The 23,662-nt window shown below is 39.6% G+C and overlaps 3 protein-coding genes across 3 annotated transcripts in view; all 3 read left to right on the forward strand.

Moving 5' to 3' along the window:
- Positions 1-740: 740 nt before the first annotated feature.
- Positions 741-7,281, forward strand: abhd14a (abhydrolase domain containing 14A). The gene is made up of 5 exons (XM_080424234.1): positions 741-1,033; positions 2,860-3,146; positions 3,769-3,884; positions 4,534-4,769; positions 5,803-7,281. The coding sequence occupies exons 2-5, from the start codon at positions 2,878-2,880 to the stop codon at positions 5,983-5,985; spliced, it is 804 nt and encodes a 267-aa protein (XP_080280360.1). The 5' UTR covers positions 741-1,033; positions 2,860-2,877; the 3' UTR covers positions 5,986-7,281.
- A 557-nt stretch (positions 7,282-7,838) lies between these two features.
- Positions 7,839-18,901, forward strand: LOC308081750 (aminoacylase-1A-like). The gene is made up of 15 exons (XM_080423371.1): positions 7,839-7,979; positions 9,568-9,714; positions 10,087-10,151; positions 12,435-12,539; positions 12,639-12,733; positions 13,017-13,093; positions 13,341-13,430; positions 14,218-14,274; positions 14,424-14,497; positions 14,637-14,686; positions 16,035-16,179; positions 16,731-16,799; positions 16,919-16,998; positions 18,124-18,184; positions 18,345-18,901. The coding sequence occupies exons 2-15, from the start codon at positions 9,576-9,578 to the stop codon at positions 18,507-18,509; spliced, it is 1,272 nt and encodes a 423-aa protein (XP_080279497.1). The 5' UTR covers positions 7,839-7,979; positions 9,568-9,575; the 3' UTR covers positions 18,510-18,901.
- Positions 18,902-23,183: 4,282 nt separating this feature from the next.
- The window catches only part of cacna2d2b (calcium channel, voltage-dependent, alpha 2/delta subunit 2b), a gene marked incomplete at both ends in the record, with an annotated part of 47,866 nt that continues 47,387 nt past the window's right edge, over positions 23,184-23,662 (forward strand). The window contains one exon of the mRNA XM_080423931.1: positions 23,184-23,302. Coding sequence (XP_080280057.1) covers positions 23,184-23,302 — 119 coding nt within the window. The remainder of the gene's footprint in view (positions 23,303-23,662) is intronic.

Genomic DNA, 23,662 nt, shown 5'->3' on the forward strand with positions numbered 1-23,662 from the left:
GACTTTAACTTGTAACAGAGTACTTCTACATTGCAGTATTGATACTTTTACTTAAGTAAAACCTTTGAGTACTTTTTCCACCACTGCCTACAGGTTTAAAGTGCTCAAGTCGCTTCTTCTACTGGGCAGTGGTGGAAAGTAACTAAGTACATTTACTTAAGTACTGTACTTAAGTACACTTTTGAGGTATTTGTACTTTACTTGAGTATTTCCAATTTCCAATACTTTTACTTCTACTCCACTACATTTCAGAGGCAAATATTGTACTTTTACTCCACTACAATTATTTGAAAACTTTACTAGTTACATTTCAGATTTAAATTATGATATTATGAAACATGCATTAACCACTTCAGCCCTATTTTATACATAGGCTATTTGAAAATAGCCGATCTACAAGCTCACAACGCGTCGCGATGCGACGCGTTGTGAGCTTGTAGATCTGCTATTTTCAAATATGTTTGTACTTTTACTTTTGATACTTTAAGTACATTTTGATGCCAATACTTTTGTACTTTTACTCAAGTAAATTTTGAATTCTGGACTTTTACTTGTAACAGAGTATTTTTATATTGCAGTATTGGTACTTTTACTTAAGTAAAGAATTTGAGTACTTTTTCCACCACTGCTACTGGGCTTGTTTTCATAGACCTGGTTGCTTATTTCTCTCGCAAAACGTGGCAACACTGACGCAGGCAGAGAGAGCATCTTGTAAAGCTGTTGGGTTCGTGTCCTGAGGAGGATGTTGTTTTATAAACACTGAGGATGTTGTTTTATAAACATTGCTGCTAAAAGCTCTTCTTATTTACTCTCATCTCAACAGCCACGACCTTAACGTTGTCTCGATCGAAGCCCCTGCTGTCTTAAATTGATCATTTAAGCAGCGACTTGGATTTTCCACTGTTCAGAATAACAAGAAACTAAACGTTAGCGAAGCAAGTGAGAAGAAGACATGATGATGATGATGATGATGATGATGCAGCCCTTCTGTCACTGAATAATAAGCTGTTTAACGTTAATCCAGCCCGTCTTGGTATGTTTCCTCTAAATGTGTCATCTTTCATCGACTGATTGTCCTGTTGTTGTCATCAGTTTGGACCTCGTTCTGTGGTTTACCGTTTAGCAGTGGTGGAAAAAGTACTCAAATTCTTTACTTAAGTAAAAGTATCAATACTGCAATATAAAAATACTCTGTTACAAGTAAAAATCCAAAATTAAAAATATACTTGAGTAAAACTACAAAAGTATTGGCATCAAAATATACTTAAAGTACCAAAAGTAAAAGTACTAAATATTTGAAAATAGCAGATCTACAAGCTCACAATGCGTCGCACCGCGACGCGTTGTGAGCTTGTAGATCTGCTATTTTCAAATTGCCTCGGTATAAAATAGGGCTAAAGTGGTTAATGTATGTTTCATAATATCATAATTTATATCTGAAGAGTAACTAGTAACTAAAGTTTTCAAATAATTGTAGTGGAGTAAAAGTACAATATTTGCCTCTGAGATGTAGTGGAGTAGAAGTAAAAATATTGGAAATTGGAAATACTCAAGTAAAGTACAAATACCTCAAAATTGTACTGAAGTACAGTACTTGAGTAAATGTACTTAGTTACTTTCCACCACTGCACAGTACCAGGTTACACGCTCCTCCATCCATCGCCTCAGGTTACTGCATCTCTAGAGTAAACTGAGGATGGCTCTCTGTCCTTTCCTCTACATCCATCCTGTTTAACGTCCAGTAGGTGCATTGATTCACAAATCTGTTTTACTCCTAAATCTGCTCCCTTCTAGAGAAGGACTAATAGTACAAAATAGTGTAGTAACCCATTATATGCCAGTGCTACTGCCACTGTAACATTACATTGTATTATTGCTGTTCTATCCTCTGCATGACCTCCTAGATCTCTGCATTTAGTACCAACATGTAGGCTACTGTGTGTGTGTGTGTGTGTGTGTGTGTGTGTGTGTGTGTGTGTGTGTGTGTGTCATCATGTTTGCACTTTGAGAGAGATTAATTGTATTTAGTGAGACCTCTACTGTACACCAATGCTTTTATATAGTCCCTATGCAAATATTCTTATTTATTTTAAAGTTCCAAATTAGAATTAAAAGAGGATGTTCTCTCCTTGTGATCAAAGTTAGATAGTTAAGTACAATAGTCAAGGTGTTTATTTTGCCTATATTTGCTTAATACATCAGTGTGGCCATGATTAGAGTTGTTTTCCGACACCCATACCAGTAGCTATACCGATACTGCCCAAAATGCTTGTATCGGTATCGGCGAGTATGCCAGTCTATGCCGATCCTATAGCAGGTCATTGGTCACATGATGATATTTCATTTGCTGTCATATGTTGTATGCTTCAGTTGATGTTGCACGATTACTGTACTATTTACATTATTATTTAACTAACTTGTTGCTGCATTTGAACTTGTTTTGAATTTGTATTTATTCCTAGGGTTGGTTCTCAAACGTTTTAATTTCAAGGACACCCATATGGGTCCATTTGGTTCCACTTGTACACTCCCAGAGTTACAGACCTGTAAAGGTCCTTTTGTAACCCCCCCTCAAGGAACCCTGAGGGTCCCTGGACCCCACTGTCCTAGATCTTTTATTACACACTGGGATCGGTACTCTGTAAGTGATCGGTACTCACTTCTTTACCTTGTAAACCTGTGATGTGACTATAAAACTGATTCTGATTCTGATTCTGATTCTGTATCGACCAATATGCAAGTTATGGGAATCGGTATCGGGAAGGAAAAAATGGTATCTCCAACCATGATTACTTATATAATAAGTGAATGTAATACACTTTCAAGCAATGTACTCTTCTCTCTAACATTGCTTTGCAGATCACACATCTCGCTGAAATGAATTTCTTGCGTAATCGCCTTGTGGTTTTGGGCCTGGTGTTGTTGGCCACCGTTCTGCTGTACCTGCTCCTGCCGTCCATCCGTCAGGGCAGCATGGAGCCTTCTCTTGACGTTCAAAGAATAGGGTTGGGGTTGATTCCCGCGTCACCTCCTCCCCCGCCAACCATAAACGTGTCTGTACGCACAGGGCAGCTACCCGGAGACCCCCCGCTGTTCTTCAGAGAAGCTCTGCCTGTCGATGGAGCTGGTAGGCAAATATTGCCAAGGTGAGCTGCCTAGAGGAGATTGTCTCGATTATTATTCTTATTTTATTATGAGAGTGAGGTATATAATCAGGACGATGTAAGGCATGAGGAAGAACCAGCTAGTCTTCCCAATTACCAAATTACCCCCCACCACTATACTCTCCGCCCATCTTCGCTCCCATGAACACGGGCAATTGTATTCATTGGACCAACCGGCCAAGCCCGTAGCACCACAGAGGATTCAAATCCCTAGGCTGTGTGTCTGAAAGTAGTCATTTACTACTCTGTACTCCCTATATAGGGAGTTCTATGTAGGGGGGGGGGAATATACAGCAAACTCATCTGCAAACACATTTCCGACACTACTTGGGTCGCTGTTAATGACATCATTGCTGTCTCTTGCCAGAGTAACGTCTGCATTTTTCTTTAAGTGCAATGCTGGATAGGGTTTGCTAGTTTGTAGGATAGGATGAGTCCACTATGTGGTATAACAATTATCACTATACATTTGAACACTACTACAAAATGGCATAATAATAATCACTATATAGTATATATAGTCAATAGGGAAATATTTTGGACACAGCCCTTACTTTGAGGAAGTTTGGTGGGGGAAAAAAAAACATTGTTTATTTTTCTGCAGACTACAAGTGGTCCTTCTGCACGGCCAGGCCTTCTCATCGAAAACTTGGGAAGAGCTAGGCACACTCGCATTACTGGCAACTAATGGATACCAGGCTTTGGCGATGGATCTGCCAGGTAGAGATGCAATCTCAACATATCAACACTGGCTGAGCAATTTCTTATGTGTGTGTGCATATAAATTATAAGACGTTTGACTTGGTTGGCTGCTCTTTATGTTCACATCTACACAATATCACAAGGTAACAAATACACATTTGATAACATTTGATGTTAGGGCAGACACTCTAACCACAAGGCCACTGAGCTGGTTAGAGAGCTGAATTAACTGTCCAATGAATATCAAGTTACTCAGCTTCTTTAATGATCTGCAGAAACATCCAGTGTGTGTTAAGAGCTTGTAATGTAACGATTTCACAGCATGACCATGGTAACTTATTCGTTTATGGACTCTGCAATGTATGTCAAAGAGGAGACAATTTTGGATGATCAACTATTGAAGATATCTCACTAACACGACGTTGTACGTGTCTACATCTACCCAATACCCATTTTACTTTAACACCTAGAAATGTTGAAGGATTGGAAAAGATTATAAACATTCCAAAAGCAAAGAAAAATACATTTCTGACTTACAGTATGTCTGATACGGTAGTAACCATTTCTCTATCACATTATGCTAACACTGTGGCAAAGTTTTCCCCTAAAAAAGCCATTACAATACGTTTCTTTTCCTTTTTCCTAATATTCTTGTTCTATCTTGGAGGATTCGGGAACTCGCCTGACTCTGATGCCTTGAAGACGGATCAGAATCGAGTGGATCTTCTCCGGAGGTTCATGGAAGCTCTTGGCGTTAGGACAGCTGTGCTTTTGAGCCCTTCCATGAGTGGACACTACTCCATACCCTTCCTTATGAAGCACAGTGTCCAGCTGCATGGATTTATTCCCATAGCTCCTGTCGGAACACGAAGTTACACTCCACAGCAGTATCAGACTATTCAGGTGAGTGATGGGTTTGCCTATGTAATGTTCATGTTTATTTGATTGTAAATCAAATAAACTTATACTGTACATATGACTTATACATTATAGTTTTACAAATATGAACAGAAATTAGTACAAAGGACCATTGTATAGGTTTACACAAATACATAAAGGGAACACGAATGTATTGTATTTCTTGTTTAATTTTTCATCCATCCCCAGTGTAAAAAACTTAACAAACTGATAGATAATAATACCGCTATGTATTTACTCACTTTAACTGATGAATAACTATGCTACAAATGGAGTACAAAGTAGCAACGCGTCATAACTTATGTAAAGCAGTTCTGCAAGATAATTGTTGGCTAAATTGAGTACATTTTATCCTCATTTCAAAACTGAGTACCTGATAATGTTGGTTCTGTGAGGAAAGGATATAGTTTTATACTTTTGTATAAACAAAGGCAGAGCTCAAAGAGAAAAGGCAGGAGCTGAATACAAACCTAATAAAAAGCAGTTGTGTCTTTTTTGAGGTAACCGGAACGCTCGCCCCAAAACACACTCGCCCCCATTTGTTTATGCAGAACACTCGCCCCCTGCGGCAGGGGAAATTATGTTCCACTGTAGGTGCTTACATAACACTTAAGAAATACTAAATTATACAGAATTAACCACATTCAACCTGGTGTCCCTATTTTTGACATGTCATTATAGGCTCTACAAGCTCACAACACACATTATAACACGTTGTGAGCTCTTAGATATAGTTATTTTCTACAATTTGTGAATAGGCTCAAAAATACAGGACAGTTTTCACCCATTTCAAGCATGCCGATAGGCCATGTACTGTGTATGCATACTTTTCTCTCTTAACATTGTGGTCTCTCTGCTTCTTGCTCTTTCCATTGCAGACTCCCACTCTGATTGTGTTCTCTTTCCACTGCAGACTCCCACTCTGATTGTGTTCTCTTTCCACTGCAGACTCCCACTCTGATTGTGTTCTCTTTCCACTGCAGACTGCCACTCTGATTGTGTTCTCTTTCCACTGCAGACTCCCACTCTGATTGTGTTCGGAGCGCTGGACACAAACCTGGGAGCCCAGTCCCACAAGAACCTCATGCAGATTCCACATCACTGGGTCCTGAAGCTAGACGGAGCGCGCCATGCATGCTACATGGACAAACCCAGAGAGTTTCACCAAGGGCTACTTGACTTTCTTAGCAAATTGCAGTGAAACGTGGAGGGGGAACCGTTTCATGCAATTTCATTGTTACAGACTTAGGAACATTATTATTGTCACCTGGAACAAAGAACATTAACATGAAGTGTAGTTTCAGGTGAACGACAATAACATGATACACATCGTCGCTTTGGCGTGGAAACCTCATATGTCCAAAACTCTTACTTTTCTCGAAATGGAAAGAAATTACATTTGTTCCAATTGATCTAATGCAGTTATTATTTAGTCATGAGCCATCTTTAATCATTTTAATTGATTAAATATTTATAAAACCCACAGACAGACTTAACCACTTTCTCACACACACACACACACACACACACACACACACACACACACACACACACACACACACACACACACACACACACACACACACACACACACACACACACACACCCTCTTCTGATATTAATTTGGAACTTTGATGATAACATAAATAAGAATATTTGCATAGGGACTATATAAAGCATTTGTGTACAGTAAAGGTCTCACTAAATACAATTAATCTCTCAAAGTGCACACATGATCTCACACACACACACACACACACACACACACACACACACACACACCGTTGTGAGCTTGTAGATAGATATTTTTGTGTGACACTGTAATAGGGCATTAATTTATGGGGGGGGAAAAAAACACAAAGTTTTAATACGGAGATACAAGGTTTCTGCCTGACAGCAACGACATGTTAGTAGACGTGATTATGGTGCACAGTGTAGTCGGCCATAATCCATAATGTCAAGTTCACCTTTTATTTCCAGTTATATGTAAGAAAAAAAAAAAAGAACATGGGACTAGTTCTGGGACTAGTTGCTTCAGATTTGTATTAGTCATTTATTTAATGTGTTTCATGTGTCCCTTTGCATGTTAAACATGGAATGTCTTTGTTCCATTGTTACCATTTGTGTCTGTGTAATAGCCTGCTGAAAGTCTGCAAACATAGCAGGACATTGTTTTTGGCTTCACATCTCATTTTAACTTTGCATTTGACTAATGGATTTATATATTTATTATAATCTGGTAACCATTCCAGCTCAAGACAGACCTGTACTGGACTTCACCAAAGCCCATCAACTATAGAATAATTTACCTGCTGAATGTTCATAAGAAATAAAAGACAATGGTCCGTGCTGAGATTATCAAATAAACTGCTATTTATTGAAAATGTAAAGTTGTATGTAATATATTTGCAGTTGTTTTGTTTGGACAATCGTGTATAAAAACAAAGTTACTGTATAAATGAGATATGAATAACACGCATTGCATACAATAAAACAAGATATATACAGCTATAGTGTTGTATGTTGATTAGTCACATTAAAACCAGACATCTGCCGCATCAAAGACATTGATTTCAACATGTCTCACACCAACTCTCATCTACAATGTAAATGGTCATGATGCTCTTCTTATGAGATATGGCGTGGCATGGCCTAAAGGCCACTATTGTCTTTCAGTGGGATATCGGTTGCGCACGCACGCACGCACGCACACATACAGTATTTCCAATTTGTTATACTTTTAATTTTACTCCACTGCATCAGAGAGTCAAATGTACTTTTTACTCCTCTACATTATTCGAAAACTTGCTACGTACTTTGTAGATTTTTAAAAGATTTGTATACATTTTATACATTGAAAACTTGTGAAATGGGAACATTCTGCATAATGAGTACTTTCTACGTTTTTGATACCAATACTTTTGTACTGTTACTCCAGTACATTTTTTATTCTGGACTTTTACTTGTCCACCACTGTAGTGAGCGCTAGGGGGCGGTAGTTCCATTAAAGCGCAGAGCTTGGTGGTGAATCAGCAGCTTTTGGTCAGCTGACACCTGGGTCTAACCAGCAGGTTCCTGTTATATTATTATTATACCTCTATGGTTCATCCTCCTAACAACACAAGCCTTATTATAGAGTTATATTAAACCTCTATGGTTCATCCTCCTAACAACACAAGCCACAGCAACATAACGGTGAGTGATTTTTACATAAGAATAATAATAAGCCTGACCTTGTATTAAAATGCATTAAACTGACTAAGGGTTTATTTACCTTGCTCTACGCCGTTAGCTGCTAAACTAACGGCCAACGACAGCCGATGTCTGTGGCGTTTGTAATGCTAGATAATGTAAAGTTATAGCTAACATCATATATAACATAACTATATGCTAACTCGCTAGCTGTAGTATACAACCCTCGTAGACGTATTTATGATTCTGACGTTTTCAATCTACGAGAGTTGTAGGGTGCACTTCCCATAGTGACCTGGACTTTCTGCACTATGCCCCGTAGACACTCCAAACATTGTACAAAATGAAAATAAAGGCGCTTACCGCCGAGCCCCAAATGTTAACTGGGTCTACGGGGTAGTAGTGTAATGTAATAATCCATATCTTTCAATAAAGAAGTGTTTTAATGCCGTCTGTGGCCGAACGCCATTTTTTCACCCTCGTTTACTTCCTGTTTACATTTAGTGTAATTCCGGGTTTCACCGGATGCGCCCCGTCACTACCCGTCACTACCGCCCATTGGGAACTTCCGACAGAATCGGCCACAGACGGCATTAAAACACTTCTTTTTTGAAAGATATGGATTATTACATTACACTACTACCCCGTAGACCCAGTTAACATTTGGGGCTCGGCGGTAAGCGCCTTTATTTTCATTTTGTACATGTTTGGAGTGTCTACGGGGCATAGTGCAGAAAGTCCAGGTCACTATGGGAAGTGCACCCTACAACTCTCGTAGATTGAAAACGTCAGAATCATAAATACGTCTACGAGAGTTGTATACTACAGCTACTAACTCGCTATCATAGCTCTGGTGGTAAAAGGTGAACCTCAACCTTTACGTCAGCAAAGATATTAGATATCTATAGTTTTCATCGACACCTCATTTATAATCTGGACTAGTATGTCAATGTATCAATAATATCAGAAAGTACAAAACGGTATCTTTCCTGGTTCTAGGTAAGGTTAAGGTATAGTTAGATTGGGACTGTTATTGTGGAACTGACTGACTGATTGATTACTGTAACTGTGGTACGATTATATAAATGGTGCTAAAGAAAAACACAAATCCCTGAGGGCTTAATTCCCATTTCAGAAGTAGGAATTGAAAAAAATCCCCAAAAGGTAGCACATCCAAAATTTCTAATCAATCGAGGACAAAGTACTCACATCCACTTAATTTATTGGCACACACCAATAGACTTTATTGGTGTGTGCCAATAAAAAAAGGGATTTTTTTTCAATTCCTATTTTGATATATATACTGAATATTGGGTCTAGCACTCAGAAAACCCATTGCTGATGCGCAACCTCTTTTTCTTATTTAGGCTTATTTCCATTGTGGTCCTGACCTGTGTATTCAATTCATTGAGACATTAAAGACATGCAATGATATGCAACACACCATCTATACTTATAGTGATAAAAAAAAGAGAAAAATATGCACAGTAAGAAAAATATGTACAGTAGACTTTATGGCATATCACTGTCATGTGCACATAAAGTATGAATAATGTTGATCAACTTTAGATGTTTATGTCTTTCTGTCCAGATTGAAGGATGTTGCCTGATAAAGATGGTCCAGGAGCAGGAGGCGGTGCAGGCTGCCAGACCACCTCCTCTGTGGGAGAAGACCCCTCTGTGAGTCTGTTCAGAGAATACCTCCGTCTGAGGACTGTCCACCCGGACCCTGATTATGGTAGGCTTGTGTTTTCATCATGTTACGTCATCTGTCAAAGTCTATTTCTTATCACTCGTTCGTCTTTGTGTGTCGGCTCTGTTCCAATAGACCAAATTAGCCTTGGATCAAGACTATCGAGTCTGACTTTAGCTTTCATATCTATGATGTGCACATGTAAAAGTCATTAAAAATACATGTATGATAGTCTTGATCCAAGGCTAAGACCAAATAGAGATGAGGTCTTATTTTCTGTGCATTACATTCATACAATATGGATCTAGTTTACCATTGTGTTGTGGTAACACTATCGCCACAACCAATATCAGTGGAGTTCTGACAGCATAAGATTATTAAATGTTTAAACATTGCTTTGTATTCATTTATTTTCAGATGCTGCCCTTAGGTTCCTGGACAGAATAGCAGAAGAGCTTGAGCTGCCGCTGAAGAAAATTGAGGTGTGTAGTACTGTACCTAGCTTGATTATAAGTAAGTACGCGTAGAGATGGCCCTAGAATGTCTATGATCTTACATACATTTCATGTATTCCAAATACACAGCCATAGATCGGCCCCATCCAGTGGTGTGGTCTAGGTTTTTTTTCGGAGGTATACGATAATCATTCCCTGCACGAGATGCGCATGGTCGTGGGTATACGCTAGCGCGTTTTCAATGGATGAAATGGTTAGTAGACTGTATACGCTTTCCCCCCAAAAAAATCTACACTGTATACGGCGTATACAGCGGGACACGGTAGAACACACCACTGGTCCCATCCGCATACGGTTAGCAGAGTGATCTGCGCTGCGTCTGTACTCACCCAATAATTAATTCCTAAGACTTGGAGTCCAGGGCCGGATCTAGGCATGGGCAAGGGGGGGCAATGCCCCCCCAAATGCCCTGACTGCCCCCCCAAAAAAAAAAGTTACATTTATGTCATGATATGAAATGTGAGCTTACCATAATCAAAATAATCCTTAATCATATTCCATCATGTATCATTGCACAATTCAAATAATCCTCTGCCCTGATTTTCCACACACACAGTCACACACAAACAACTACTCCTAAACAATAGGAATCAGTATTACACAAACAGCCAAAAAAAAAGGAAAAAAGGAAGCCGCCCCCCCCAGCATTTCCTAATGCCCCCCCAATTAATAATTTCTGTATCCGGCCCTGTGAATGGAGTCAGATATTATCCTCTAGTTTCATATCCATTTGAAAGTTCTGCCAGAAAACGTGTGTTTAGTAAAATATCTCCACTTTTCCACGAGCTGCACACGGACAACTTACTGTCCGGGCGAGTGGCCCGGAATGAGTGCAGGACTGAATATATCTAAACTTCCTTTGGGAAGCACAAACAAATGGGGCACACAATTGACAGGTGCGTTGTGATTGGTGCGGGGTAATGAATCACACCACCGGCCAATTGTGTGCCCCAAACATAGCAGATCACTCTGCTAACCGTATGCAGATGGGACCGATCTATGGCTGTGTATTTGGAATACATGAAATGTATGCAAGATCACAGACATTCTATGGCTAGTGTAGAGAGTGTCGATATTCAAAGGAATTTGAATTTCTCAAAGAAAAATACATTTACTAGCATAGTCTCTTTAACCACTTGAAGCCCAGCATCCCTATTTTGGGGGGAATCAATCAGAACATTCACAGAAAATAGCAGATCTACAAGCACACAACATGACGCGTTTTGTATACAGCGCTGAACCTGGTCAAATAAGTATTAGTTTACTAAGTATTGAGCTGGGGTCTTCAATGTTTTTCAAGCCAAGGACCCCTTAGCTGAGACAGAGATGAAGCAGGGACCCCCATTATGTTTAAAACTGTGTTTCCGATTAAACTTTTTCATAGATTTCATAGATTTGTTTGACACACGTTGTCTGTTCTATTAATATGTTGGTTTCATGTTGATGTGTATTTTCAGTCAGTTAATCTTTTAAATCCTCTATATTTAGTCAACTTGACTGTTGGTCTGCTCTTTTTCCCTCTACACCGGCTCTCCAAAAATAGCTGATCTACAAACTCACAACGCCTCGCAGCATTGTGAGCTTGTAGATCTGCTATTTTGTGTTGTGTTCCCCATCACACAACGATTTGGCGGATCCCCTTGTAGTAACTCTGAGGACCCCCTAGGGGTCCCGGACCCCCTGTTGAAGACCCATTTTATATTGTCTCATTGAATGGGGAGTCGGTTTAATCTAAAACTCTGACATACAGTACATCGTATAATTAGCATTTTATATTTAGAAATATTGGCGAATTGTATACAACATGGAGTGTTAAAATTTGTCGCAATGGACAGCGTTTTCACAGGAAAAAAACATGTTTTTACCACTTACCGATGCTTGTTCCATGCACTGCTTCATGACACAATGAGATTAATAACGTTCAAACACAAGGCTATGAATCTCAATGATACACAGACAAATGTACTGTATGTTGAGAACAAAGGGGTTCCATCGTGCCTCCAGCCAAATTCAGGTCATGATGACCTGATGAAGACGTATTGACATGCCTGTACCCTGTAAATAAACAAGGCTTTAATTGTCTGAGTTGGCTCCAGTGACTTCCTTCCTGGCCAATTTTGTGACAGCTTTGCTATTGATGCCGCCATCTTCAGCATTTCAAGTTTTCCCATCTTAGTGCTTTTTCTCCTCTATTTATTGTACTGTCTCTGTTTCGAGTATCTCTTGTGTACTTGTCCCCTCTCCTTGCAGGTTTGCCCTCGCAGAGTTGTGTCCATCATGACATGGGAGGGGACAAATCCTACCCTGAAGTCCATTTTGCTGAATTCCCACACAGATGTGGTCCCTGTCTACCAGGTACAGTGACTGTCTGTGTGTGTTTTGGCTTTCAGAACAATGTTATTACCTTTTGTTGAAAAAATCAGAAACAAAAACTTTCCATAATCTCCTCTACAGGAACATTGGAAGTACGATGCTTTCACAGCTGTCAAAGATGCAGAAGGGAACATTTATGCTCGGGGAACACAGGACATGAAGTCTGTTACCATTCAGTGAGTAGAAGGAACTTTTGATATGTGGCTTATATAACTATGCTTTGTATTTATAATCACTTCATGCGGGGAAAATGCTGAACAATTAGTTTTTGTCCACAGCTCTACTACGTTACCAACCTGATAAAGCTGTGTACAAAACTTGTTTTTGGCTGTTTTCCACATGAAGGAAGGAAGAGTTAATGTCTGTGGTGATTCCCCTGTTTTCAAAGTTGCATATGTCCCCCGCTATGACTGTGAGTAGAGCAGCCAATGGTTTGAAGTGATTTGCTTGCCATCATAGGTATATCCAGGCCATCCGAAGACTCAAAGCAGGGGGAAAGAAACCCATGCGCACCGTGCACTTGATGTTTGTCCCAGGTAGGAATTATTATTTACCAATTATCACTTTTTAAGAACACTATTTATTTTCTTCCCCTCTATTTTACTAACATATAAATCTAAAGAGCATACGTGCTGATGTGCTGTGCACCAAATATGCAAACACTTACCAAAGGAATTGTTCAAGGGTCAGTTGTTTAGATTTTGTTGTTTAATGATGTACTTGTTGCACTTTGCTATCGGTTGTTAATCATTCATTCTGATTTTGTGTCGTTCATTTTCTCAGATGAAGAAGTTGGCGGTCACAAAGGAATGGAAACATTTGTGAAGCTCCCCGAGTTCCAGAAATTAAACATTGGCTTTGCACTTGATGAAGGTAGATAACTAACTTTTAGACCCTAACCCTTTTTTCCCAGAGTTAACGGCAGCAACATGAATATGCTTTGTTGTTGCATTTTTGAGGGGTCAGCTTAAAACAGAAATGAGACTCGGTCACCTATCGTATTAAGATGGAACACAGCCACATAGCAATTTTGTAGTGGATCTTCAATGCACATACTGTACTGTATGTGCATTGACAAGATTCTGGGGCTATGATGTAGGTCAATGGAGTTCCACTTGCTAGAGGATGCCAAAGAGCACCATTTTTGAGCTGGACCACAGACCCCTGGGTTGCATCATCAATCTTTGTGTTGTGCTAGAGTCTGTCTCTCTCCCAAGTCCCAACAGAGTTAGCCTCTATACAACAACGTGTGTGCGTGTGCTTTAGGGCTGTGAATCGTCTGCTATCTCACAAATCGATTAGATTCCGATTCTTTGGGTCACGATTCCGATTTTTATCGATTTTTTTCAAAACAAACAATTCTCGATTCAAAATCGATTTTCGATTAAAACGATTCTCGATTCAAAACATAGGATTTCAGGATCTACTCCAATCTGCTGGCATGAGAACAGAGTACATTTATGTAGCTTTTATAATTGTAAAGGTTTTATCAACTGATAATAATGTAAACACACAAAGGTAAATCCAAGATCTTTTTTTTTTTTTTTTTTATTAAAAAAAAAAGAGAATCGATTCTGAATTGTCCAACAGTAGAATCGCGATTCGTATTCGAATCGATTTTTTCCGACACCCCACTGTGCTTGTGTGCGTATGTATGTAGGTCTGGCCAACCCCGGTGAGGCCTTCACAGTGTTCTATGGAGAGAGGAACCCTTGGTGTGAGTATAAAATACACCACGCTACTCATTTGAGGGCATTTTCCCCAATACATGCCGTTATTTATTATTATTATTATACGTTTTTTAATCTAGTTTACTCTGTTTCAAACTCATGGTGATGTCAAAATTAAGTAAGATATTTTACTCAGGGATCACAGTCCATTGTCCAGGCAGTCCCGGCCATGGCTCCAGGTTCGTGGAGAACACGGCTGCAGAGAAGCTGGTGAGTTTCAAAATGTTTTTTCCAAATGTCATTAGAGGGTGTTTTATTATGATGATTTGCATAATTTTGGAGGATTATGAGAGGCTTTAGAAGGATTTTGACAGTGACCGGGTTTGTTTGACTGTTTATCTTCTTACAGCGCTGCATCATCAACTCTTTCCTGGACTTCAGAGAGAAGGAGAAACAAAGGTGAGATAAGAGTAGATGTCAAATCCAGATTTCTAAAAAAAACATGCCACTTGTTGGGGCTGCAAAATGCAGCTTTTATTATTAAAAAACAGTTGACCTATTGATCTGCTGTTGTTTGGTAGCTACAGTAGTATGTATACTCAGGAACAGTGGGCTCCCTAGAACTCTCTGCACCTCAATGTCGCTGAATGTTGCAATGTTTGCAGAATTCATGAGAATGTTTTTTTCCCCCATGTGGAATAAAGGTGTTTGCAAACATGTCCTGTGTCTTCCAGCTGAGCGAGTGTAAAGCTATTTAGCCTATATACTCTTTACTCAGTCGTGATGCGACACGTTGTGAGCTTACAGATATCCTTATAGATCTCTCCTTAGTGCACCATAATATTTCATATCCATAGTCCAAATAACCAAATGGACCCCATAAGAGACCATTTGATTCCTGAGGTGGCCAGTCTTAAAAAAATTATAATTTAAAAAAAAGTTCTGAGGTGCCCACTGTACCGGTTACCGAAAAGGGTAACGCAGAGCCAAAATATTATGTAATGTACTGAAAGCGGCTCTCTGGGGCTATAGAATGTAGTGCTAACAATTCAAAACTCCACAAAGGTTATACGGTACTTTAAATGGGTCATGGGGCTGTTTCTGGTTGGTCCCTGCAGGACATGAGCTCTGTCACTGGGGCTTTTAATGAGCCTGGGGTAACAGAATATTGGATTTATGCAGGATTACTCTGATAATGTGATAACCTGCCACCTGCACTTTAAAAAAAAATGGCAGTGATAAAACAAAAGTAGTCGTAGTAAACTTGCCTTGTATATTATTGTGGACTTCACCAAACCATTCAGTTTTCACAGCAATAATGGAAAGCCTTGTATTTACTGTATTTACTTTATGAATTGTCTTTTTAAATGAATCTGAAATGTTTGATTTTTTTTTGAATAGATTTAGACAATTCTGAAAATAGGGCTAAAGTGGTTTAACATAATATGTTAAACCACTTTAGCCCTATTTTCAGATGTCCTGGTCATTCATTCTCGATTACCAAGCCTGTGAGGTGTTTTCTGAACGCACGTCCGTTCTTTGCGTTCATGGTATAGAGAAATGGCCTTGGAATAGGGTTTTTGGAAGAAAGGCAAGGCAGTGAATGTCTTTTATCAGTGTTGGTGACTTTGGTCCAGTGGTTGTAGCCCTGCTCAGTTAATTTAGAGATGCTACACCCATGCCATGTCTGTTTATGGTCATTTAATGGTATGTTTATGGTCGTTCTAAATGATCTTTGACTGATTTGGAAAGTCATTTTTATTGCTATGTAATGATGACACTGTTCTAAAATGTCTGTGAATTGCAGGCTAAATACCAGTGAATGTTTCACCCTGGGTGATGTTACCACTGTGAACATGACCATGGTGAAAGGAGGGATTGCTTACAATGTCATCCCTGCTGAAATGGATGTGAGCTTTGACCTGAGAATACCTCCCACTGTCAATCTTCAGGTCTGTACGCAGTGGTGGAAAAAGCACTCGCGTTCTTTTTACCTAAGTAAAAGTATCAATACTGCAATGTAGAAATACTCTGTTACAAGTACAAGTCTGGAATTAAAAATGTACTTGAGTAAAAGTACATAAGCATTGGCATCAAAATGTACTTAAAGTACCAAAAGTAGAAAGTATTTATTATGCAGAATGTCCCATTTCACAAGTTTTCAAATGTACAAAATGTATACAAATCTTTTGAAAATAGCTGGCTATTTTCAAATGGCTGAAGTGGGTAATCTACAAAGTAACTAGTATCTAATGTTTTTAAATGATTGTATTGGAGTAAAAGTACAATATTTGCCTCTGAGATGTAGTGGAGTAGAATATAGAAATAAATGTATGCTCCAGTCAAGTAAAAAATACCTCAAAATTGTATGTAAGTGCAGTACTTGAGTAAATGTACTTAGTTACTTTACACCACTGTCTGTCTGTATGCATGTCTTATATGTTACTTTTCCAGGTCAAAGATCAAAGCTACCACTTAACAAAAACCTCTAAATCCCTGACAGGAGTTTGAAGAACAGATCAAACAGTGGTGCAAGGAAGCAGGAGAAGGGATTACCTATGAGTTTGCACAGGTCAGTGAACTTCCACTCAGTATTTCATAAAAAAATATATATTAATAATTAAAATGTAATAAAAGCTCTCTTGCTTTGAAGTGTCAGATGGTCCAAAAACAAATTCACTTCCTTTGTAGAAACACATGAACCAGAATGTGACCTCCACAGACCTTCATGACCCTTGGTGGAATGCCTTCAACACTGCATGCAAGGAAATGTGAGTGTGCAGTGTTTTGTACAAAGCCCACTAGACTGAGCATTAAAGGTATGTTTTAACCAGGCCTGGAATTTCACCATTTTAGGGGCAAGGCCACTTGGCCTTTGGTGTTGTTGTCCATTTGTTTAGGGCAGTGTTTATCAACCTTTTTTGTGCCAAGGCACACCTGGCATAGCCAAAAGATCCCAGGGCATACCTAGATATACGGTATATATATATATATATATATATATATATATATATATATATATATATATATATATATATATATACGGTGTATATATATATATACACACACACACTAGGGGTGTGCCGATACACTCATTTCACGAAACGATACGATACGATATTGGGCACACAACTTCGATACGATTTCGATACAATACGATGCATTATTCAGACATGCAAACTTGTAGCTTTTCAGCTTCCACTAGCCGTTTTGAATCCAAATACGGCAATAGTGTGACACCTGACCCGGAAAAAAACACTGTTGTCACCCTTTTCACCTCAGGCTGTTTGCATGCCTGATTATTATTATTGCTAAAAAAAAAAAAAAAATGATATTTTTTCAAACCATCTTCAAACGGCGCGGCACACCTCAGCAGTAGCCCCGGCCCAAAATTGGGACGTTTGCCAGGGTTGATAAACACTGGTTTAGGGCACAAAGGCCAAATGCCAGGGCAGGGAGGCCATCAAATGAGGCAAGATTTTAGTCCATTGAAAGAATTAATTGGATTTAAGGGTTATGTAAGGAAGGAAGGAAGGATTTTAAATGTAATATGTAGACTATCTGCAGTGAAATAAATAAATGATGGTATTTACAATCTAATGCTCAGCCCTGCACCAATCAAAGTCACTGGATTGGTTTAAAGATGGGGACTCAGGGTTGTTTAAGAATTCAGGATCTCAACAAAAGACAAGAAAGAGACAGAGGAGAAAGTGGTACGGTCAGCTGGGGCATTAAGGCCACTGTGGCCTCAGGGCATGCCATTTTTAGAGGGGCACAAGGCCAAACTGAGGGGCAACGACAGCCATGGCCTTCGTGGCCTCCCTGAAATTCCTTCCCTGGTTTGAACCTTTTAGATTTTTGAGGCAAATAAAGTCTCACTAACATCTGCTCTGCAGGAATCTTAATTTGGAAAAGGAGATATTTCCTGCAGCCACAGATAGTCGATTTATCCGTGCGGTGAGTATAAGGAATAGGATGCCAATTATAAACCAGGACAAACAATTACACTGAAAGCCAAGTAAAGGTTATGGTTATCAGTAATCATTGTGAATACATGTTCACTATGTTTCAACCTGACTGTTGTTTTCTTTGGTGATACTTTTCTTCGTGAAAACAGGTCGGTATTCCTGCTATTGGCTTTTCTCCAATGAACCGCACACCCATCCTCCTGCACGACCACAATGAATACCTGAATGAGCAGGTGTTCATCAAGGGCATTGATGTGTATGAGAGACTCATTCCAGCTCTCGCCAGCGTTCCAGCCCTTCCTAATGAGGCTTAGATAAGCCCTGTCTCTAATCTTTGCTTTGACAGGTTTTTAATAAAGAAGTGATGAATTAACTTGAATAACTTGCCTATACTGTATATTACCAAAGAATGAGAACATACTGAATATTCCTCTGAGCGCTTCATTTAGCAATACTCAGGACACGGCTACAGTAGCTCTGTTACTCAATACCGTAGTGGCTTTGTAGCAACATCATTATATCATCATTGTTGGTTGTGTGTGTGTTTAAGTATGAGCAGTCCTAATGGAATATTACAAAATAAGCATGTTAAAAAAAACGGTTTTCGACTTGTTTGAATCTGGAATCTTTTGATTGGCACTTTGTAAATCGGTATACTTTTGAATTTGTATGTTTCAAGTTTTATTTAATAAAGATTTGAATAATTTCTTAATACTTAGTACTGTATTTTCCTTGGAACGTATGTGCGTGCGTGTGCGTGTAGTATATAATAACGGCAATGCACATTCCAGATCACATTCCTGTTTTGGAATATTTTGTGCCTACAGGACAAGGCTTTCTATTGTTGGTGTGTGAACTCTGTTGGTGTGTGAACTCTGTTGGTGTGTGGTGTGTGAACTCTGTTGGTGTGTGGTGTGTGAACTCTGTTGGTGTGTGGTGTGTGAACTCAACTGGATACTTGGTTGAAAACGGCTTATCAAACAATAACCAAGTACCTTTATGCTGACATTTAGACAAATGCTGATAATGGAAAGTAATATAGTATCAAAGATTAAAAGTTGATTTAGAAATTTTTGGAATATGCAATCTGACTTCTCAGTGCTCCACCGTACAGTATCTCTCAAATATTGACATTGATTGATTGAATACTTTATTAGTCAGAAATGTAAACGGCACGTGGTGGTACAGTCAGACATTTGGGCTAGAAGGATAACACAAAATAAGTCCTGGGGACTTGTTTCCAATGTGGTCCATGTATTCAATTCATCAATTCACCATTATCCAAGAATGGCCACTGGAACTGTTTTGAACTGCTATTTATTTCAAATGAAGCCAAGGTTTTTTTTTTTTAAATACAATATTATTAACATATTGTTCATATGTTATGAACCGACCTTTCCACCCCACTATCCTGTTTAAAATGTTCTTTGCACTCTATTTTCATTCATGTACTATTAATTTGCATTTAAATTTGTTGCACTTTGAGATTTCTGAGAACTACTCTATATAAATCACATTTATATAATATTTACATGATATGTTACATTATGTTTTATAAGTACCTCAGTAAAACAAGAACAGAGCACCAGCTTTTACTATTTTGGCCATGGCCTCCCTCGACCTTGACCTTGAAATGAATGGCAGTTCAAGCATTGCATAAGTCAGCTTGCCCCAAAGCCTTATGATAAGGCGTAATCCATGATGTATGAAGGTATATGGGTATTGGATAATGTACATTAAGACACATTGATGGAAGAGGGGGCACAGATTCGTTAGGCTGTTGACACGAGGTAAAGGACAGTCTGATCTACAATTCCCTTTGGAGTCGTGTTCTAATTAACAGTGTATGACTCTCCATGGGGGATCAGAAGGAAGACGGTCGGTAATTAGACTTCTCTCCCTGGGACACGACGGTGGTATTAGCACACAGGGCTGTCAGGGAGAGGAGGGCTAAAGCCGAAAGTACATCCTCGATCCCAAAGGAACAGCAATAGGTAGGCAGCTATCATTTCTCAAACGTTTTCATGTCAAGGATTTGGCCATGGACCCCCTTTTGAAAAGATGTTGTGCCAGGGACCCCATAAGAGAAGGTTTGTCACACCTGTCAAAATGTTTCAAAAACATTGTGGCCTTAGATAGCTGGGCTATTTTCAAATATAAAAATATAGGACTTGTTTAATCTGTTCCTCGTTTTGCTAGGGACCCCCTGGAAACCCCCTCAAGGACCCCTGGGGGAACTGTACACTGATTTACACAAACGCTGTATATAGACAGCACAATGTGTTCCTATGGGAGGACATTTTTGGAGCCTTAATGATAGGCTACCAACACGTTGATACAGCTGAGACCAGAGGATACAGAATCTCCTCTGCTTTAATGAACCTCAACCTTATTACACTGCGTCAGAAATAAAATGTTATTATTCCTCTGTCTAAGAGTGGACCAACCAATCTGCCCCAATGGAAGAAAGCAGAGTTAACAACTGTAAGGCATGGAATCTGTCGTCTCAATGGCAAAAATACATCTGGTAAATGGGGATGAATTGAATCAGAGGATGCCATGATGGATGAGAATGTTTTTTATCATGGTGACACGTTGTGAGATTGTAGATCTGCTATTTCTCAAAAGAAGTTAAATGGGACATCCTGCATAATGAGTAAAAAGTTGCCCATAGGCTACTGTTACTTTTGCTATACTTGCTACTTTTGTACTTTTACTCAAGTAAAGTTTTGATTACAGGACGTTTACTCATGTCATAGAGTATTTCGACATTGTGGTAATGCTACGTTTAGCTGCTTAATATAGGTAGAGTTCTTCCTCCACTGGATGGAGGTAACCATGGGAACGGACAGAGATGATAATGGCTCCAGCCAGGCACAGGAATGTAGATAACAGCTCTCCTACCAAACCAGCCTCAGATCAGTTGTTGCCATGACTGCTTATTATAAGCGACTTTGGGCTTGCTTTTCTGTAAAGTTGCTTGTAAATATTGGTAGTTGTGTTTTTTTAGGCTTATTTCTGAAGTGTAGTTGCTTATTTGGGCTTGGCTTCCTATAACGTTGTTTAAACCAGTGGTTCTCAAACATTTTCATGTTAAGGACCCACAAATTAATACGTAATTGCCCTCGGACTCTCATCTGAAAACATTTTGTTCCCGGTACCACCAGATTTGTGTTGTTAAAATGTTTTTCAAATGTCTTAAATTTCTATCTATTTCAAGATTCTTTTATGAAAATACAAGATCTACAAGCTCGCATCGCAACGCGCTGTGAGCTTGTAGATCGGCTATTTTCAAACAGCTGATGTATATGGTTTAAAGTGCTTGTGTGGCCTGTAGTCGCTTTTTTTTTGGGCTTGTTTTTATAGACATGGTTGCTTATTTATCTCGCAGAATCTGGCAACACTGCTTCAGATAGGCTATTATTCAAAAACAACCAGCAACAGAGTCATTTTCCCACTTCAGCTACCATTTTTTTTTTTTTACAGAAACACTTTCCCCTTAGACATTCAACTATGTTGCATTTTTCTAATAAATAAGGCTACCAATGTGTGGGGTCACCAAACATTGTACCCCCATAAAATGGGGGGTCTTGGTATAAAAAAGAAAGTTTGATAATCCCTGCTGTAAATCTGTAAAAGATAACTGGCCCAGGGGCCTCCTTGAGTTTTAATCCGCCCCTGCCCTGCATAAAACCACAAGCTAAATAGAAACGTATTGTCTCCGCCAGGCCAAAAGGCATGGCCGAGACTGTTTTCCACCCTGTCTGTCCGTCCGGCCCGGGTGTCTGTCTGTCTATGTACAGCTAATCTCCGGCACCATTGGCACCATTGGCCCGATTTGACGTGAAACTGTGCACACACACTCAGCTGGATGCCAGAGCAGAACCTCTGCCCCAAATTCTTCTCGTGGGCCTGTTTTGCAAAAAAAATAATTGACAGTAGTCCTACAGATTTTGTCCAAACATCACGCAAATCGGTACACAGTGATCTCTATATTCCATCCTGATTGGCTAAGATTGGCTTCCAAAGTTTCCAGGGGTGGTCGCTTGACTCGCTTAGAACAAAATGCCTCAAATCATGAACACAGAGTGCGATTTTTGTGAAATTTTGCAGGCACATTCCCACTAAGCTGAGGAAGAAATGCCGCTTGAAAATGTTCAAATCAGCCTCATGGTGGAGCTATAATAGGCTTATTCGTGTTTTTACACATAACTGCACCTATCTGTGTAAAACTTTGTATGCGCACTCCCTAGAGGCCAAGGAAAAACCTTTGCCATGCATTTTTCACACCTGCCTTTTATAGCGCCACCATGAGGATGATTTTTGTAAAACTTTTTTTTCATTAGCCCCACAAATTTTGTCCAAACAAATTGGTACACATTATCTCTATAGTCAAGTGATCAAGACAGATCCATCCGATTTTTCATATTCCATCGCGAATTCCGAACATTGCTGGCCCACAATAACCTATATTATATACTTATATACCTACCTATGACCTGTGCTCCGAGGAGCACTTTTTAAGTTTATATTCTCTAGGCTTCATTCTACTGTTGCCTAGAGAACGTGAGCGAGCCTCATCCATCCAGCGCTGCTGATGAGAGAGAGAGAGAGAGAGAGAGAGAGAGAGAGAGAGAGAGAGAGAGAGAGAGAGAGAGAGAGAGAGAGAGAGAGAGAGGTAGGTACAGTGTGGGCGCGCTAGGCTGCAGTGTCTTGGCAGCAGCAGCTGCATTAGAGCATCTCTCTCTCTCTCTCTCTCTCTCTCCATGATGGTTGATCCGCACCGGCAGTGATCACAGCTTTACATGATGTCGACATGACAAGAAGAGAACAACCCGCCATGGACTCGCTGCTAAGAAACTGAAAACCGCCCCCCCCCCCCAATTAACACGGACTAATTGTCTTGGAGGAGGATAGATCAGATCAGTGCTTCATTGATCCACGCATTGAAACCCCCGTGACTATAGACATTTTTTTTTTAATGGAAAATGGCGATAGGCTCACAGTCTTGCAGCATCGTCTGCTTGGTATCTCTCCAGATCATCTTGATGTTCAGCGCATCATCATGGCCTGGAGCTCAGGGACTCACGTTTCCGCAGCAATACACGTAAGTGGACGATGGATACATTGTTGCTAAAAGTGTCAACTTGAGTCAGGTTCACTTAGATGGGAGCCAAAATACTGGTTACTTTAACGCTACTTATTACCACTGCGTTATATCATTTGATATAGAGGTGCGAATTCTGTCCCAATGCTTTTTTGACACTGTGCTGTCAATGGACATAATGGTGCAAATAATTTGCAGGCTTCACAGTGTTTTTGTTATTTCAGTTGTTATGATAGCCTACGTTACACCCCCCCTCTCTCTCACACACACACACACACACACACACACACACACACACACACACACACACACACACACACACACACACACACACACACATCAACAAATCTGCATGAAATT

This window comes from Gymnoscopelus braueri (assembly GCF_963280865.1).
Source record: "Gymnoscopelus braueri genome assembly, chromosome: 3".
NCBI classification, from domain to species: domain Eukaryota; kingdom Metazoa; phylum Chordata; class Actinopteri; order Myctophiformes; family Myctophidae; genus Gymnoscopelus; species Gymnoscopelus braueri.